The sequence below is a fragment of the Camelus bactrianus genome, chromosome 14, assembly GCF_048773025.1.
Source record: "Camelus bactrianus isolate YW-2024 breed Bactrian camel chromosome 14, ASM4877302v1, whole genome shotgun sequence".
Taxonomy (NCBI): Eukaryota; Metazoa; Chordata; class Mammalia; order Artiodactyla; family Camelidae; genus Camelus; species Camelus bactrianus.
The window spans coordinates 14,061,946-14,081,780 of record NC_133552.1 but is presented as its reverse complement, the minus strand read 5'-3'; the positions used below and the strand labels follow the sequence as shown (position 1 = coordinate 14,081,780).

At 46.5% G+C, this 19,835-nt stretch overlaps 1 protein-coding gene across 1 annotated transcript in view; it reads right to left on the bottom strand.

Moving 5' to 3' along the window:
- LOC105066302 (guanylate cyclase soluble subunit beta-2-like) overlaps nt 1-19,835 on the bottom strand; it is a 43,327-nt gene that overhangs the window by 10,944 nt on the left and 12,548 nt on the right. The window contains exons 2-8 of the mRNA XM_010951610.2: nt 19,479-19,573; nt 8,721-8,881; nt 6,468-6,567; nt 5,374-5,579; nt 4,289-4,400; nt 2,999-3,102; nt 1,297-1,513 (exon numbers count right to left, since the gene is read on the bottom strand). Coding sequence (XP_010949912.1) covers nt 1,297-1,513; nt 2,999-3,102; nt 4,289-4,400; nt 5,374-5,579; nt 6,468-6,567; nt 8,721-8,881; nt 19,479-19,545 — 967 coding nt within the window. The 5' untranslated portion in view covers nt 19,546-19,573. The remainder of the gene's footprint in view (nt 1-1,296; nt 1,514-2,998; nt 3,103-4,288; nt 4,401-5,373; nt 5,580-6,467; nt 6,568-8,720; nt 8,882-19,478; nt 19,574-19,835) is intronic.

The following is a 19,835-nucleotide window of genomic DNA, read 5'->3' as shown; positions in this document are numbered from 1 at the left end:
GGGGTTAATATGCAGACTATATGAAGAACTCCTACAACACAACAACAAAAAAATACAAACAACCTGATTTTAAAATGGGCAAAGGATTTGAATAGACATTTCTTCAAAGAAGATATACAAATGGCCAATAAGCACATGAAAAATGCTCAACATCACTAATCATTAGGGAAATGCAAATTAAAACCACCGTGAGATACCACTTCATACCCATTAGGGTACCTATGATCAAAAAATCCCCCAAAACAATAACAGGATAACAAACGTTCATGAGGATGTGGAGAAACTTGAAACCCTTGTGCACTACTGATGGGAAGGTAAAATGGTGCGGCAGCTGTGGAAAACTGTATGGCAGTTCCTCAATAAATTAAAAATAGAATTACCATACAATCCAGCAGCTCTACTTTTGGGTATATACTAAAAGGAATTGAAAGTAAGAATTCAATGAAACATTTGTACTCCCATGTTCATAGCAGCATTAGTCACAACAGCCAAAAAGCGGAAGCCACCCAAGCGTCATTGACAGATGAATGGAGAAGTAGAATGTAGTCTATACATATAATGGAATAACAGAATAATAATTCAGCCTTAGAGGGGAAGGGGATTTTGATCTGTGCTACAATATGGATGAACCCTAAAGACATTATAATAAGTGAAAAAGAGAAGGACAAATACTGGATGATTCCACTTACATGAGGTACCTAAATTAATCAGGTTCATAGAGTTGGAAAGAAGAGTGGTGGTTCCCAGGGGCTGGGGAGGGGAAGGGGAAAACAAGGAGTTGGTGTTTAACGGCCAGAGTTTCAGTTTTGCAGGAGTGTGAAAGTTCTAGAGATGAAAGGTGGTGATGGCTGCACAGCAATGTGAATGTACTTACTGAATGGTACACTCAAAAGTGGTTAAAATGGTGAAATTTATGTTATATAAATTTTACAATGGAAACAAAACCGAAACAAAACATGTGCCCTATTAACAGGAGGTCAGATGATCAGGTTGCTATATAAAAACATCAGACCATTACATGCATACTTGGAGTATCGCCTGCTTTCTAAAAATTTTGGTAATAGAGTCTAGAATTTTATAATTATACACAGATCGAGTTCATTTTTGTCTAAACCAAAAATGGCTGAGGAAATGAATATATTGTTTCCAGATCAAGCCAAATGGAAAGAAATACCAGTTCTCAATGTAGTCCCCGACTTTTTACCCAACTTTTGGGAGGAAATTAGAAAACTGCTTCCCCCCTTTCTGTCCAGGCTCCCAGCAGCAGGGAGGAACGGGGAAGGGGTGAGCTCCTACCTCGGAGTGTGAGCGTGGGCTGACCTCTCCACGCTGCGGGCAGCTTCTCTCTTCGCGCCTTCAGGACAAATTGGCTGTTGATAAATTTGCAGATGCTGAAAATGTTGAAGGTAACTTGGGGATGGACGATGGAGAAATGTTCGTCTAATCGAACCTTCAGGGTTTGGAGCCCTGGGACGTACTTCTGAATATTCACTCCAGCTTGTCTGACCTGCAGCTATCCACAGAGGATGCGTGTGAGACTACAGAAGGGACGGCACCCTGCACCCTGAACTTTCCCCTAGAAATAGCATTCTGGTCGGGCTTTGTGACTTGCAGAGGAGAGAGGGGTCAGGAATGGAATAAATACCATGGAAATAATGAATATTATTTTAAAAGTCAAATCTCTAGCTAATCTGTGAAAGAGCAATGAATAATAGCATGGGAGTGCCCCAAAGCGAAGTATTTTCCTAACAAGAAGCAGGGGTTAAAGCTCTCAGTGGGGTGATAGTTCTTCCTTTGCTGGAGTCCTCTCTGTCTTTGTCTCTGTCTCTGTCTCTCTTTGGAATTAATTAAAAAAGAAACTAGAAAATTCTGTAACTTGGATCTGATGCCAAGGCCTGAGTGGAGAAGCCTTTCACTGAGGTGGGGAGACACCTGTCACTGCTATCTCCCGGGAACACACAGGAGGAAAAAAACAAAATGAGCGTCTTTTATAGAAAAAGTCCAATGCCAACACAGGCTGTCCAGGAATAATGAACTTCACTCTGTCAGGCTATAGAAATTAACTAACTTTATGGAATAAGTGTCATTAAATTTTCTGTTTCTATGCCCAAAACTTGAAGGGATTTTTTAAAGTAGATCAGAATTTTAAATATTAACAGTAATAATAATAGTATCCCCATGGCATTAGGGAGAAGCCGCATTGCATGGCTTTATAATTCCTTAGTTGCTTCATACGGGGTGTCTGTCCTCAGTTAGATCATAAATTCTTTGCGAGCAGAGATGACCTTCAGATGAATAAATGTCATAGACTGTGTCCAGCAGTCCCCTGCTGGGTGATGATTCAACATGTCTATACATTCACATAGATATCAGAGAAAGTTGGAGTGGCTGAAGGCATTTTAACTGAATTTTTGGACCACATTTAATTTGCCTAATTGCCCTTAAATTGATTCATGGTCAACTTAATTGACATATTTTGTCCAAGGACGCTGGTAACAACCACACGTAAGTGGTCAGCATCCATCATACCACCCCCAGAGCAGTGGCAGGAGTGGGCACAGGACTCTCCTCCACCTTCAAGGTGCAGAAAGGGAAGCCTGGTGGAACTGAGCCACCCAAGGTGGCCACAAGGACGGGGAGTGTTGGCACCTCGAAGTCCACTCTGCCGTTGCTCCTGTGCTCTTTTGGCTCTTAGTGTAGCCGTCTTAGTGCCACTTCCTTTTTCTCCAGTGGCAAACATGCTCATGCGCTCACTAGTTCAAACTCCTTGGCACTGCCCTCTTCTGTACCAATCAAGAAGATGCTACCTTCTGGTTTCCTTAGTGAAAGGATACCTCAATGAAAAGGAAGTCAGGGGTCCTTCCAGGCTAAATCCTAGTCTCCCAAACAGTGGGTACTCCTCAGGGATTTAAGTCCCCACCAAGGTAAAAGACTATAGGACATACTCCCCTCCCCAGCCTATCCCCACTTCAAGCTACAGAGAGAAAAGCCCTCTTACTGATTCATCAAATACAACGTGGAAGGGAAAAGCAGTGCAGAATGTCTTCTCTTCAATCCAGAGCCGCTCAGGATAAATCGGTTCAAAGGTGTCCCTGAGATGCCCTGATGGAGAAAAAGAGGGTCCTATTCACAGGCCACTCAGGCCACCAACCCAAGAGAGCATCTCGAATGTTTCCCCGGGCCAAGTACAGTCCCCGCTCTTCGGCATGAGCTCCCTCGGTGTCTCCAGATGGCCACGGTAATTCTTCTTCCAAATTAAAACAAACAGAAAACTTGCTACCAGGTTGAGAAGCCCCCCTGCCCCCTGCCAAGTTTCTGCCCGCCGCTGAAGAGTTTCTGGGCCAATTGAGTGCGTCTCGCCATGAAAACAGGGCTGGCATTGAAGCGGTGACAGGCTGACAATCAGCCAGCAGAGCAGCGCACGCCGCCCAGCACCAGGGACATTTGCCGGGGCGCTTTTGAGACTGACAGTTTTGGGTGGCATGTGAAAATTTAACCAACAGCCCTATTTGGCAGTGGGTAGAGATTCGAAATGGAGCCTTTTTGATATGAAAATCTCCTAGACAAAGGATGTCAATTGCATGTTTGACTCGCTTGCCATGGTTTGAGGGACTCAAAATGCAGCCCTTTGAGCCCCGCAGACCTTCTCCCAGACGCATGTCTCCATGACCCATCAGGGCAGGACCAGGAGTCTCTGGCTCCCTCCCTTATGGGCTGGAGCCCCTGTTCAGATTCAGGTCTTAGGTGCTGATCACGAGACCAGCTCAGGGCCACCAGGGGCACCTTTGAGAGCCTGAAGCCTTCATTTTCCAGATGGAAGATGGAGGACTTTGTTCGAGGTCATAGGCTCCTTAGGGACAGAGCCAGAAATCTGCTTTCCTGGTTCATGATCCAGCGTCCTTCGCACTCCTGGACACCACGATCACCATCATTCACAGACTCCCAGGCCACACAGGCACCCCAGTCGGGAAGGCCTGAGAAAATTCATTGTTCTTGATAGTACGTCATCACTCATCCTCTTTCTTGAACTTCAACACAGGCACCAGTCGGGGCTGAGTCCCTTCCCCTCTCCAGAGCTTTCCCTGACTACAGGGGAGGCTGTGCCTCCGTCAGCCCCAGCACACACAAAAGGGGCAAAGGAAGCAAATTTTAAAGTTCAAAACCATGCCTGCCAGATCCAAGCTCTGCAGAAACCAGTGACATCACAATCAGAGAGGACTCTGCCATCTGCGTGCATGAAGTACTTATCCTGCTCGGAGAGCCAGGGTTGGGAGACTGGTCTACTCACCTTTTCCAAACAGGACTATGCTTCTCACAACTTCCCAGCCGGACTTTTTCACAGGATAAACAGAGATGCTCAAGTATCTCTCTTTCATCCTAAGGAAAGCTGCCTCCAGGGCCTGTAGTCAGCAGAGAGAGAAGCATGTAGTCTGGTCATGTGACTGGTCACGTGACTGGAGATGCAGGAACCCCACTTGCTGTGATGGGGCCAGAGGAACTGTGAGGCCTCGCAAGGTCAATTTTAGCAAGATTTCATAGACCTCAAGGTGGTTATCTAATTAATCCTCATGCTGTTTCTCCACCAAAGGCAGCAAGAACTTTTTACAAAATCTCAAGAAAAGACTGGCAGGAAAATCACACATGAACATCTTCCCTTCCTGTGGTTGTAGATTCTGCAGTGAACAGACTCTGACGTGGGCTTCAAATGCTCTAAGATATAAACACTGTGTGCTCCAGGAATCACAGACTTCTCTGGATATCTGTACGAGCTCTGTGGACACAAAGCTACGTACCTAATAGACGTGGTACCTAAACAGAGAACGATCACTCTACAAACTACAGTTGAGGCAGTCAACCACAGGCTCATGACTTGACCCCAGACCCAGGACTGGCCCCAGCTGCCAAGGTGGGCACTCAGGACTTGAAAGGTCAATATTACATCATGAGAATTGCAACTTTCAAGGCCCTTCTATTAGTGTTTTTAATAGGTAAAAATGTTCTAGGCTTAAGTCCATTCCAGAGAGCATCCCAATGTTTATCTAAATGAACTTAACCCAGTGGTTCTCAACCAGTAGTGATTTTTGTCCCCTACCCCCAGCCTGGGGACACTTGGCAATGCCTGGAGACATTTTTGATTGCCATAACTTGGGGTGCTCCTAGCGTCTAGTGAGTAGACAGAGGAAGCTGCTAAACATCTTCAGGACAGCCTGTTGTATCAAAGAGTATCTGGTTCAAAATGTCAACAGAAGTGAGATTGAGAAGCCCTTCCCTGACTCCACTTTTAGAAGGTCCAGCTGATTCTGTTCTTTGCATAGATTGTGCCGAGACTGGTAGCTCCACTAAGAGGAACTGTGCTTTCTGAAGTCACAGCACACCCGGTATCTCTGAGTCTCTCTGGATGTCCTGACTGTCTTGTAATCCCTTTGGCTTCGCCCTGCTCATCTGTCTGTGTGACTTGTGCTCGATCAGAAACACGACATGCTCCTTCTTCCCTGTCCTCTCCTCCTCCTGACTCACATCGAGGATATCCATAGTCACATCAATGTCGAAGAAGTCTTTGGCCACAGCCTCAATGATCCCTGCAGCAGAAGGACACCTATTGGTGAGGGATGGCAGAAGGCCGTTGCATCAGCAAAAATCATGAAATCATTCTTATGCAACTTTTGAGTTCACCAAGCCCAGGCCCTGTGTCAAGACGGGCAACATATGACAGATTAATAAATTAAAAAAACAATAACTTAAAGGCAGAGACCTACATGACTGGATACTATCTATCTATCTATCCATGTATCTATATCTGTATCTGTATCTATATCCCTGCCACTCTGATTTCTAGTTTAGCATCTATTCATTTGTTTGTTTCTTTAGGAAGGTGCTCAATTCATTAAACAATCTCTGGAGATAATGTAAGCAAACTTCAATTGTAAAAGCATGAAGGATCATGTTTTTGAAAGTGTTCCTCTAGGAATCTATCCCAGGGTTCTAATATAAAACATGGGAAAAGCACGCATGGAGATGAGCATCGCAGCACCGTTTGCAATAGCGAAAGAGCAGTATCTCCTAAAAGTTCCATGACAGGGGACTAGTTCATTACAATATGGAATATGATTCAGCCATCGAAGACGGTGGGTTTAAAGAATATGTGAAAACATGAAAGGATGCTTTTTTCTATCATACTGAATACAAAAAAAAAGGATACAAAATAATACATGCAGAATTATCACAACTAGGTAAAAACCCACATAATTTAAAATGTTGAAATAAAAAATGAAAATTATTCCTTCTTTCGGCACTTTGGAAATCTATTTCAAGGGTCAACACTTTGGGGAAAATGGTTGGAGTACACAAGAGATGGAACTTGAACTTCCTCCCCACAGCTGGCTGTCAGTCATCCTGGGGAATTTGTGGGGAAAGACATCCTTACTCCGGAGACCTCAGAAATCTGGGTCGTTAAGCCAGCCCCGTACCTGGTACGATGTGGCACAGACCTCTTCTATCTGAGTAGTAATGGAGAAGCATCTTCCCATCTGCTCCTTGCTCCACACGAAACGATGGTGCGTTCATCTCCTAATTAAAAGACAGCATATTTTCCCCAGTGGATGCAAGTTGTTTATTAAATTATGCTTTTGAGGCTTGTGAAACAACAGTACTTATTACATCACACAGAACTGTATCCCAAGCCCCCCTCCAATCACATAAAAATAAAATCTAAAATGGTTTCTGCCTCTAAGTCAGGAATTGTATGTTATACCAAATCCCCTCCCCAGCTCTATGTGGTAAGCACTAGCTCCATTGTAAGGAGGCAGAAACTGAGGCTGAGGGAAGTTAAGGCTGGATTCACAGGAGAGCAACATCTTAACCCTCAGTCGAGCCTTTTCCACTCTGCAGAGCTGCTTCTACATTCACTCCAACGGGTGGCTGGCTGCTGGGCTTGGCCTGTGACCAAGGGACCACCAGCATCTTCACTCTGAAAGATCAGGGGCTTGGAGGAATTGGCAGGTGGAGAAAAGTTCATTTTTCTTCTGGAAGGTTATACCATCTGTGGCGCACAGTTGCATATTTGGAAAAAGGGATCATCTTTCTCCAGGAATAAATGTTGACATCCAAGTATGTCCCAGCTCATATGTCCAGGAATCAGGATAAAGTCTTTGCCTTGGGGAATCCCTGAGAGAAGCAATTTTCTCCCCCGGCTTGATTAGCAAGCTGCCCAGCTCCCTGGCTCACAGCTCTCGGTCTGAGTGAGGGAAGAGGTTAGCAAGGTGGCTTCCTTCTGAGACTGTCTGTTCTCTTCCAAGGTGGTGGTAGTTAGTAGTTGAGGGTGGAGAAGGGGTGCTAGTTAAGATGAGGGTTTTTCCCCCAAGTATTTATTTTATCCTTCCAAAAGCATATACAGAGAGAAAGTATGTATTTCTGTATTTCCATTTTGACTAAAGAAGATTTGAGGCAGGACATATAAAAAGCTTACGATAAAGCAGAAAATTAAAAGTTATTTCAAAAAATTATATCTGAAAAAATTACTCAAAAAGTTTTCAAAATAATACTAACAGAGTACAAAAGGGCTAAAATGAAAATCTACAAGCTTTTGCTGCCATGTCCACCCTCACTCCACCCCCTAGCCCAGGCCCCTTCCCAGCTCAGAGTCTACGCTTTTCATCCTTCTGGTCAGTGTCTCCTACTCTCTAAAGAATAAGATTATACAATGCATCTGGAACTTCAGAGCCTCATTCCTCTCGTCTTGCTGAGTAGTGCACATAATAACAACAGGACAGACCTGACTACTCATCCTACTCGATGTCAGTTAAGTCTCCAAGCCTCTTGTTCCTTATCTGAAAAATGGAGAAGACAACCATTCTCCTGCTTAACACCTCTAAGGGTCAGCGTGGTTCATGAGGCACTTTCACATGCATTATCCCATTTTCTCCTCATGACAACCCTTCAAGGGTCGTTACGCACATTCAATACAGAAATGGTGGGGAAAGAGATTAGCAAACTGTCAAGGGCCCTAAAAATACTATCAACTATTTTATATAAAATAATAAACTATTAAGATATGTGCAAATGCCACTTTTCCTTTTCAATAAAGCATTTTCTTTTTAAGAAAAAAGAAAAGGGAGTCTGCCCATTTAAATTTCCAATGATCTCTTCAAACAAGAAAACCGAGGACTGAACTCCAGAAGGACAGACCCCACTAGGGAAATGAGTTTCTTAGCACCTCCGGCAGCCACTCTGTGGGTTAATCAGAGTTGGATGGTTTCCGATGCCGGCTCTTGGCCCTGTCAAGTCTCTCCTGATACATGAATAAACGGATCTGGCTGCAGAAGCTATTTATCAGCTCCTTCCAGGCCAGGAAACCTGAGGAGAGATTTTGCAAATCCACTGAAACCTGACTGGCCCCAGCCTTTGTCCTGTTGTGACCCATCTTCTGGATCAAACATCAAACCCACCCCAGAACGCTATCAGAACAGGCCATCCTCCAGCACAGAGCTGACGTCTCCAGCCAGCTCTTCTTTGTTGTGGCCGGCCAGCTTATGAAAGTGGCTAACAGGTTTTCATTTTCCATTTCTTGCTCCAGAGAACTCCTCCACCCACTGACACTGCGTCCCAGGGCTTCCACAGGCCCCTGGCAAATGCACCCTCTTGAGGGGTGGGTGCTGGCCTTGAACTGCTAGAGGCATTTGCTTCCTCTCAGGGCCCCCAAGTTCAGACCCAGATCGGCTTACCTGATAAGACAGGGCCAGGTAACTGTGGAGGGCATCTAGGTTTTCAATAAACTCTGTGAGATCTCCTCCCAGGGTCCGCAACATCCTGTCATAGCCAGATGCCTTACAGAATTGGAAGAAATGTTCCCCAAAGAGTTTCAGAATGGCTTCCATGGAGACACCTGCGGAACCCAAAATCAAAGCACCTGCCATGTGTGTGTTCTCACTGGGGCCGTCTTCACTCATTTCCAAAGGGTTCCAATCCCCGCTGTGTGATACAGGACTGAATTCTCTCGAAGCCTTCACTTTCCTCATCAGTACATGCCAATAATATTGATGTCATGGGGCCACTGTCAGAAGCCCTGTACAGCCCTGGCACCTGGCAGGCGCTCATGAAATTGGAGAGTCCCCCCAGTCCTACCCGACTCCTTTCTGTGGCTCCCGTGTCAGAAATTTCTCTAGAATCCACAAGGGGGTTCAAAGCTATCATATTCCTGTGACAATCTCACTTTCCACCACTAGACATCTTTAAGTACAATGCCCTTTAAGCGGACTAAAAAGCTACCACTGAGAAATAATTAGTACTGCAACTAAAAAACAATACTGGCAAATTTCTATCATATTGATTGACCCCCAAAGAGGATGCCAAATGTTTGCAGAGGCTTCCCTTTTCTCTCTTGTCTTCTCTGCACCCTAGTTTTCTTTCCAGGGGCAGTTTCTACATCACATCCTCCATAAAGACTTCTCTGAATACCCCCTGTCACACTGTCCTCTCTGTAAGAGCTGCACTTTTCTCTTCTCCCTCGCTATGCTAGTTCCGGAGGGCAGTGACCTCGCTCTACACATTTTCTCTGCTGGACACAAAGTAGGTGCTTAATCAATCCCTGGGGGTAGATTTGCGGCATGAGTGGGACTCCTGCCCCAACTGCTCCTCTGGACGAGACAGCGGGCCATTGTTTGCTTGATGGACGGGCCGTGAGTGTGTTTTAAGAATATTTGACAGTTCCTGAACACTTGTGAATGAGTGTTATTTTACTCTGCCTGCCAAATCTTGTAAGATACATCATCTTATCATGTTCCCCTTTGTACAGGTGAGCCCACTGAGGCTGAGAGTCACCTTTGTGAATTGACCCAAATCACCCAGAGTGGAAGAGGCTCTAACTCCAAATTGGGTGCTTTCTGTGCCACATCTCACAGCTCTGGAGCAGCGGAGAGGCAAGCGGCTCTCCCCCAAGGTGTAGGATGCTAACAGGCTTTCATTACTGACACAGGAGACAGTGCATCTATCAATGCTGGCGCCCTGATGCATCTGTGAGAGAACATTCCCATATTTTTGATGGTGTGGTGACTCCTGGGAGGTCCTGGGGGGTGGGAGAAAGTCTGGCGCACCCAGGTTGGCGGGACACCTGCCAGATTTGCAATCACCGGGATCCCTGGCTGACCCCCGTGATGCTCAGGATGGGTCTGGAATTCACAGCAAGTGGCTTTCCAGGCCTCTTGCGCTTTTCAGGGCCAATTCCTACAGGGAAGGCGAGGGATCCGAGGAGGTCTGGGCACTTTCCAGCCTCTACTTGCTTCCTAAGATGGTCTGAGCAGCAGATTTCCCACAGCTCATTGTCCACAAACAGAATACTGGGCAGATCATTGTTCTGTAAACTGAGCAGAATACAGCCCCTACTGAATTGGCCTGGTCTTATCAGAGATGAGTTATTTATCCATCCCCAAAATGTATTAGCTAGGACTTCTGGTTCCAGACAGAGCTTGTACCGGTAGGGTGGGAGGTGGTAAGGGTTTGTGTTAATTGCCTCTGTTGGGCTCACTGCTTGTGGGTCCATCCCTAGCTGGATGCAGGCAGGTTTGTCTGTAACAGCAACAAGAGCCACCTGCTAAGCCCCAAGGCAGCCGAAATAATAAATTCTACTCAAGTCTTTCTCAATTTTGATGAGTCCCCGGGAGAGGGACTCCTGATCAGTGCGTGGCCAGGTGTGGAATTGTTCCTTCCTCTTTCCTCCGTCTACCCCTCCTTTCCTGCAAAACCTGCTTGTTCAAGCTCAGGAAAAAAAAAGCTGTGTTGTGGGTCCCCTAGGCTGGAGCTCTGGGCAATTGTATCCTATTACCTGCTGGCAAAGCCTAACCCCAGAGACCTCGCCCTCCAAGGGACCTCCCTCAGGAGGACTGGGCTGTCCACAAGCCAAGCCAAGTTATAGTAAAGTTTCGCAGCCTTGCGCAGAAAGACTGTCAGCTTGACTTTTAGGTCTATAAACCTGCAGAAATCCATGAGGCTGCTTGCTCCAGAGACTGATTATTTTGTTTCTAGGCACCCAGTTCTGTTAATAAGAAAGGACACCTGGCCGAGGGGTGGACTGTTCCTTGAACGAGGATCTCGAGTCTGGGTGCGGTATTTTCCATCCATGCTGGGTTTGGGGCTTCCTCTAGGATTCGTAGCTGAGAATACTTGTCTAGCAGAGGACGAAGGTCACTTTTTAAAACCAGCACCTGGATTGTGTTGTTATATAGTTTCCCCTCAGTGAACCTGGGATTCCACGAGGTCCCTAAGTCCCAGGGGGACAGGGATATAGAAGAAATGACAAGAAAATGCAAGAGAGAACTAAACACAAGTCATAGGTGCCTAAGCATACTTTTTTGGATCATGTAAAGGAGAGTCTATAGCCTGCTTAGTACCCTGTCTTTTGTAGAGCAAAAAGGGGGGAATAAGGAAATATGCATGAACCTGCTCATTTGTGCCAAAACAAACACCAGAGACTACTGAGATGGGTTACCTCCGCAGCATTGGGAATGGGGTGGAAATGTTAGAACAACTGTGGAGTGTGTGCGTGGTGGGGGGTGGATACTTCTCTGAGCATCAGTTTTTGCACAGCTCTGATTTGGGGAATCATGTTCATGATTCACACGCTTAAAGAAAATAAGTAAGATCGAGAAGTATAGGGAAGACACTAAGATGGAATACAAACAAACAAATTAACAGAACAGTGTTTCAACAGAACAGTTCTGAATACAATAATTGCCCAGAAAAAAAATAATAACACAGTAAAATTTGAACATAATATTTAGACTCTTTCTTCTTAGGCTAAAGACAAAATGAACTTTAAACAAATATTTGACTGTAGTGAGTAGGCTTCCTTCCCACAGCCGTGTGGGTCAGCAGTGCTGAAACGCCTTTCTGAACATTCGAGGATTAAACCTGTAAATAAGTACACGGTGGGTGACGGGAACCAGGTTTCTCGCTGTGTGAGAAAGAAGAGCAGAATGAAGCCTGTGGGACAGATTAGGAAATCTACCCTAAGAAGACCACAGACCCGATCACAGTTTCAGATAGATGGGTGGACAGAAAGATGGAGAGATAGGTAAACAGACAGGTGGATGGTGTGTGTGTGTTCAGATGGCAGATTTCAGGGTTGGGGCAGGAAAATGATGAGTTTATAACATCTTGAAACATCAGAGAATAAAGAAGTGATCAAAGAATGATGGAGATGTGTCAAAAGGACACAAGGGCCAGCCTGGGGAGGGTGGGGGGCTCTCACTGGCTAAATCTTGGACAATTTGAGCATCAAAATAATGCAAGTGAAGGATTACACCCTATTTAAAAAAGTAAGAATCAAGAGTTCATATTGGGATAGATAGATAAATGGAGAAAATTCTTCCATATAGTAGAAATTCAACTAATAAATATAAAAGGATGATATGCTTAGAAAATCACCATTTGACCACCATCATAATTATTACTTCAGACGAGAATCACCAATGAGTACAGTAAGGAAGGAGGAGTTTGAGAAGCAACAAGATATACACAAAGATGGAAGTCTCTTCTTACCAGATACTCATTTCAAAGGGAAAAAATTACAGTGGAGAAACCTGGCAGACCACCTTAACCACATCATCAACGCTAACACCAGTGATGGGACAAGTCAACATAAGATGCCTCCTCATACGATGAACTGGAAAGGACGAAACATCACTCTGCAGTCTTCCCGCAAAGAAAGCATAACCCGAATAGAAACACAAGAAGACAGCAGATAATCCTGAATTGGGGGGACATGCTACAAAATAGCTGATCAGAACTTTCCAAAGATATCAATGTTCTAAGACTCAAAGAAAGACTCAGGGACTGTTTCAGACTACAGAAAACCAAAAATATAAATAAGTTTTTTTAAAAAAGTGACAACTGACATGAGCCAGAGTTTTCTTTTGTCCTAAAGGACATCACTGGGACAACTAGAAAAATTTCAGTCAAATCTGTGGGTTAATAATAGCACCATATCAATGTTCACTTCCTGGGTTTGATAGTCGTACTGAGGTTTCAGGGAAGAGAACTTTTAGGGATAAAGAGACATCGTGTTTGTAACACACGAACAATTTAGGAAAAGATTATATGGAGAGAAGGATAGAGCCAACATGGTAAAATGTTAACATTTGGGGAATATGGAGGAAGACTCTCTGGGGATGCTTCGTACTATTCTTACAAACCTTCTGTGAGCTTGAAATTATGTCAAAGTAAAAGGTTTTTACTGACTGTCCTGAAAAGACCTTAGGAAATCTAAGAAAACCACAGAGACCGCATGTATCCACAGCCGCTGAGATACAGCGGGGTCCTGGCCTCTGTGATGGTCTGAATTTTGTTAGGGATAATCAGAGCATTATGATTGTGCTTTAAAACGTCTTCATCTTGTTAGAGACTCACGCTGGCATAGGTATGGGAGCAGTTGTGGGAAACCAGAGATGCGCTTTAAGACACTCCAGTGAAAACAAAATCAGAAAAAAGGGTGGAGGAGCCAGAGAGGTGAAGTGAGGTTGGCAGAGTATTAATAATGATTGAGGCTGGGTGAAGGGCGTGTGCGCTTCCACGTACACCTCTCTTGACTTTCGCGTGTGTGTGAAAAGATCTATTAAAAAGCATTTGTTTTTAGATAGAAGGCTTCTTTGATGGTAGGAAAATAACTGTCACCAAGCGTCTGTGCCTGGCTTCCCAGGAGAGGGGCAGAGCCTTCCGAGGAGCTTCTCAATTAGAATGAAGTAGGAACTCAAACTTCTGACTTAACAAGGTTGGCTCTTCAGGGTCAGCAGGAAAGGTTTGCCTCTTGCTGGGCAACAGCTCAAGGGACTGCAGAGACGGAGGGGGCTGTGCACGGCCAGGGGAAGACACACCTGCAAAAGGCCCGGTGAGGCCGGCAGAGCCACCGCCACCCACCCTGGGCCTTGTGGGTAAAGGGCCCGCTCGGGGCTGCACTGTCGCCAACCCCTGGCCACCCCCCTCACCCAGACACAGGCGACAAGAGCTGCTCCTCCCGGTGACCCACCTGAGGCACCCAGAAAAGCACGTCTCTTCCACAAGACAGGGAAGTGAATGCCATCCATTTTAGACACTTTTCCATTGGAAGTAGGTATTTTTCCCCTAAAGCTTTGGTACCCAAGGGAATAAGCGTCAGACCTGGAAAGAACCACTCGTCTAGAGTTCTCTCCTGCTCCTGAGATCACTCCGGTCAGGCATGTGAGAGAACGGGTAGGGACATCTTTTGTGAGTAGGACACAGAGGTGTTTAAGTCAAGGGGAGGAACAGCTACCCATGCTGGTACTGTAGATTGCAAGGAGCGGGGCTGGGGTCCAGGTGCAGCAGTAAGTTTATCAGGCGCTAGAGACACAGACGCTGGGAGACAGATGCAGGCAGCTCGGGCGGGAGGCCCTCTGCTGGCAGGACGCAGCCTCACTTTAGCCTGGCACAAGCTGCCTGCTTCCCAGTGAACTCTGGAACAGAGAAGTCGGCCCAACGAGGGGTCTGCTGGGTGGGCTCAGCTTTGTTGAGGACCCACTCTGTGTTGGGCACTTCACTCACGTTGTTGGACTTGATCTTTAGGATAACCATCTGAGGTAGGGGCTGCAGGTATCAGCGATGTTCCCCGATGGGGAATGTGCCCTGGGTTACACCATTAGGCTCACCCAGGTCTGTCTGATTCCAAAGCGCTTGCGGGGGATCTTGTGCCCACCCAGCCAACTGCTCCTCCAGCCCATGGGCTGCAGTCAGGACACCTGAGTTGCATCTCCATTTTCTGGTTGTTTGCATGGCCAGGGTGGCTTATCCCACCTCAGAGGGTCACAGTAAAGATCAAATATTAAAATGCCCGATTTCAGGACTTTGTAAATTTTGCACTGTTACTCTTATTTTTAAAGAGGTAGGTGCAGAGAAGGCTTGTTGGCATTTGCTGATAGCTAACTGTTGAAATGCGTTTGACTATTGGTCTCTCAGCGAGCGAAGTCTAGACCGACACAGCTGTGCCAAATGGCTGTTGTGTGTTGTTTTGCATTTTGTCACTTCAGATCACTAATAACCCACTTACACACTAAGTAGGCACTTACTCATACACAGAACAATTCTTACGCAAGGCTCAGCCTGCCATCTGGTCCCATCCTGAATTATGCTAATTAGAAGCACAGAGCTCCGCAGGCAGAGTGGTCTGGAAAAGTCCCAACAATTGCTTAAAGGTAGAGAAACGGCATCCTGGAGCCCTCTTGGAAGGCAAAGCACTAACGAGGGGTAATGAGCAGGCTTTCCTCTTTGTCTAGGGGAGGAGTTTGTCTCAATTGACTACAGTATTTTGTTAAACAGTGAAATGTCCTTCCTGCAGCCTTCCCGCTGGCAGGGGCTTGCTCGCTCTGATCCACGGGAGATGGATGGATGGATGGATGGATGGGTAGGTGGATGGATAGACAGACAGACAGACAGACAGTTGCACAACCAGGGTACTCCCCTAGGTCTTTGGTACCTATATTGATTGATTAATCAACTGCTCAATAGATGAAAAGAGAAAGAAGCCTCCCAGCCCACGCTCCCCAGGGCCGTCCTGATTCCGAGTCCCATGCATATGTTTACACGATTTTGAATCCCAGTTGATTTGAAAACTGCGCTCACCACACTTATACACCTTTCAGGGATAGGCCAACAGATGTTATTGAGATAAACAAGAAGAAAACACCCTTCTGATTTTCAGAGCTAGACAGAGAGAAGTCACAGCGACAGACTTTGGCCTTTGTTAAAAACGGTGATGGAGGACTTGTTGCTGCCTCTGAACGTGCTGGTTGTTTCGGAACAGTGACCGCCTTAGGGGAATGTGGGATGGGACCCCTCTGCTACAGGTACTGTCACTCCGCAGTGTCCACAATCATCTGTAGTTACAAAAACGGCCCAGGTGTGATATTAGGTGTATATAGTATTTCTGGACATCTAAAACCTTATTCAAACTCCTGGACTGGTCTACTAGGGCTGCCTTAGCAACATATGTAGATGGGTGGGTGGCTTAAACAACAGATTTATTTTCTCACTGTTTTGGAAGATAAAAAATCCAAAACGCTCTCTGTGAGCCCCTTTGGAAAGGGCAGTGGGCAGGGGGGAGGGCAGTGGGTGGGTGGGGGCATGCCCAGCTGTGGCTGCTGTCTGCCAACCGCCCGTGTCTTCTGTCAAAGGGTCACTGAGAAGGGAGGCTGGGCACTGGCTCTGGAAGGTGTCAGGAGATGTTGCTGTTCTTGGAGCCCAAATTCAAGAAGCTGAAGGATCAGATGAATGTTTCACTCCCTGCACCTCATTTCCAGTCTCAGAAGCAATCTTACCGGGTTCTCTTAGGAGATGCAGGTGGCAAGTGAGCTAACACATCTGGTTGGAAGTTAATGACCAGTTGGGGTCCCGGACTCCACCTCACTCCAATCACCATCATCTTGCCAGCCCTCATCAGCACTTCTGGCCCCTGCTTGGCTCAGACGGCCTGACGAGCCGCTGAGCAGCAGGTGAGAGCGGTTGGCGGGGGCAGCTCTCCTCATCACACACCGGCAGCAACCTAGGCCCCAGCGACTCCCCTCCAGGCTCTGCAGATACTTCTGGCTTCTCCCAGATGCAGATGCACAAAAGGTTGTCTGCATCCAGGAGATGACCAGAGATGTGAGAAGAGACGCAGCTGTCAGTCAGATTGCCATGTAAAAATCAAGGGGAAAACCCTCTTTTCCATTGACTCCAGATGCATGAGGTTAACGCTGCCACATTTATTTTTGAATCAGACAATTCTTCTGAGAGTCAAAGGAAAGGGAAATAAACACACTGCCTCACCTGACACAAGCACATTACATGTCACGGCCACATCCCAGAGAAGCCACCTGTCCCTGTGGGCTTAAGGTTCGCCAGCTGCCTGGGTGTGTTCTCAAGCACACCTGCCGGGCTGGTTATGCTGTGTCCGGTGGGGCCAGCTTTAGCCTCAAAAGAGTTCCCAGGGACCTCAGGCCAATTTGCTGGGCCCTCAGAAGCACCATGAAACAAGCTGGAAACCACACCCTGCCTCCTGATCCTCTGGGGGCTGCACAGGAACCAGCTTGAAGGCCCTGAGCTCCCAGGCCTCACCTACATTTCCAACAAATCTGCCCCAATGTCTCAGGTGCCAGGCAAGGACGCTGATGCTGTGTGCACTTGCGATAAATCCCTAAATGCTATCTCATCACGACCCACAGCCACGCTGTGAAGGATGGGCAAGGAAGCCTCAACTGGCACTGAAGGAGGGGTGTTACCAACGAGCCTGGAAGTGCTTCCTCTGCTTCCTGCATGCAGCCCCCAACCCTCCTTCCCCTCCAGGCCCCAGCTCATTGTGTGCTCAGTGCAGGTGAGAAGGAAGGATAAGGAAAGGACAGTGTACTGGGATGAATAGTGTCCCCCCCAAATCTATGTCCTTCTTTAGAACCTGCGGATGTCACCTTCTTTAGAAATGAGGTCTTTGCAGACATAACTAGTTAAATGAAGATGAGGCCAGGCTGGATTAGGGTGGGCCCCAGATCCAGTGGTAGGTCCTTTATAAGAAGGCGCTATGAGGACAGACAGGGAGGAAAGCCACCTCTGTAGATGGAGGCAGAGATTGGAGTGATGTGCCTATGAGCCAAAAATTGCTAGCAACCAACAGAAGCTGGGAGGGAGGCATGGGGCCGGTTCTCCCCCAGGGGCCTCCAGAAGGAATCAACCCTGCCGACACCTTGATTTTGGACTTCTGGCCTCCACAACTATGAGAGAACAAATTTCTGTTGTTTGACACTTCCCCAATCTGTGGTACTTTGTTATGGCAGCCCTAGGAAATTAATACAGAGGGGAAAAGGGAGGACATGTTTTTTGAGGCCTTGTTGTAAGCCAGACACCACATTTAGTGCATTAATGTACATGATCTCATTTAATCCTCAAAACAACTCCGAGGGGTAGATCTTATCACTGTTCTCACTTGAACAATGAGAAAGCTGTGACTGAGTAAGCTGCCCTGGATCATTAAACTAGAAAGAGATAGAGCCAACTGCTCCCTTTGTCCTGTTCCTCTGCCCCCAGAGCCAGGGGAGTAAGCAAGTTCACATAATAAACCATCCTCTGCTAACATATCCATGGGAGAAATGTGTAGTTGCACATTGTAAGTAGGGCCATCCACACATGGTCCCCCAAGATGACCCTGTCAGTGGCATTTTAATGTTCGGGCAAATGGGAAGATGTCCCATGGCCGAGCAGATGGGGGAGAAGGGGCCTCAGCACCCCACAAAACACACCATGTCCATTTCCAGATAACTACGATAGGATTCTCAATGCCGTTCCTCCTGACACTCAGAAGTCATTGTGATGATCTGTTTCCAAGATATTACAACATCAATCAAAGCCAACACCAAGGCTGAATATGACAGTGGTGATGTGGATGATGAAACTCAGCGTTGCTCACAAGGTTTGTCTGTAAGAAGCCTAAGGTTACTGAAACAGAAAGGATGGATTACCAGGTTAGGGTGGGCCTGAAATCCAACGTGACTGCAGCCCTTACGGTGAGAGGGACATTTGGACATACAGCCAGACACACAGGGGAGAGGGGGCCACATGCAGATGGAAGCAGACATTGGAGTTATGCTGTCACAAGGGACGCTTGGGGTCACCAGAACCCAGAGGAGGAAGGACCCTTTTCTAGAGCCTTCAGAGGGCGCCAGTCACCTGCTGGCAATTTGACTTCAGACTTCCGGCCCCTGAGCTATGGTAGAACAAAGTGCTATTGTTTAAGCCACCCAGCACGTACTACAGTTAATCTTCATTATTTGCAGATTCTGTATTTGCAAATTTACATGCTCCAAAAAGTGTGTTTGTCACCCTCTAGATCAACACTCACAGAGCTTTCGCGGTCATGCATGGACATGTACAGAGCAGGGACAAAGTGCAGTCACCCAACAAGCATGTTTCCAGCTAAGGCTGAGCAGGGCAATGCTCTGCATTCTGGTTTCGGTTCTCAGACTATAAACAAGTGTCCTTTCAGCAGCCTATTTAGTGCACATTTTTGCATTTTTGTACTTTTTGTTGGTGGTTCTGCATTTAAAATGCCCCCAAACACAGTGCTGAAGTGCTGTCTAGTGTTCCCAAGCACAAGGAAGTTGTGATGTGCCTTACAGAAAAATACCTGCATTAGAAAAACACATGCATTCTGGTATGAGTTACAGTGCTGTTGGCTGTGAGTTCAAGGGTAATGAATCAACAATACATATGAAATAAGATGTCTTAAAAAAGAAACACATACAACATATGTTTTATTAGTTATGAAAATAGAAATGTTGTGGCCAGAGGATCTCAGGAACCTAACCGTGTATTTCCTCGAAGAACAATGGCTTGGTATTTGCTAACTCAGGGTGTGCAGAGACTTGATAGACCAGGACTACCACAAGTGATGAGAATTGACTGTGCTTTGCTATGGCAGCCCCAGGAGACCAAAAAGCCCTCTTCAGACTTACCCAGAACCTTGCAGGCCTCTTGGATGAGCTTGATGGTAATGGTGTCTTCATACACTGTGTAAGTCATGAAGGCATCTTGCACTTCTGCAGAAGTTCTGAAAGATAAATCAAGGTGCAATGAAAACCCAGCAATGGGAGCTTTGCCCTAGGAGTATATCCACCAACCCAGCAAGCTAGAACAAGAACACTCTGGGAAGCACTGGAGTGTTTGGGTGTCAGGTCTCCAAAGAAGCCTTCCCTGGACCTCATTTTGAGCCAAGAGCTCCCCTCTCAAGTACCCACAGAAGGCTGTGTGTTTCCCCAACTTATCAAGATTATTGGCTTCACCCTCTAGACTGGGTTCCTTGAGGTGACTTA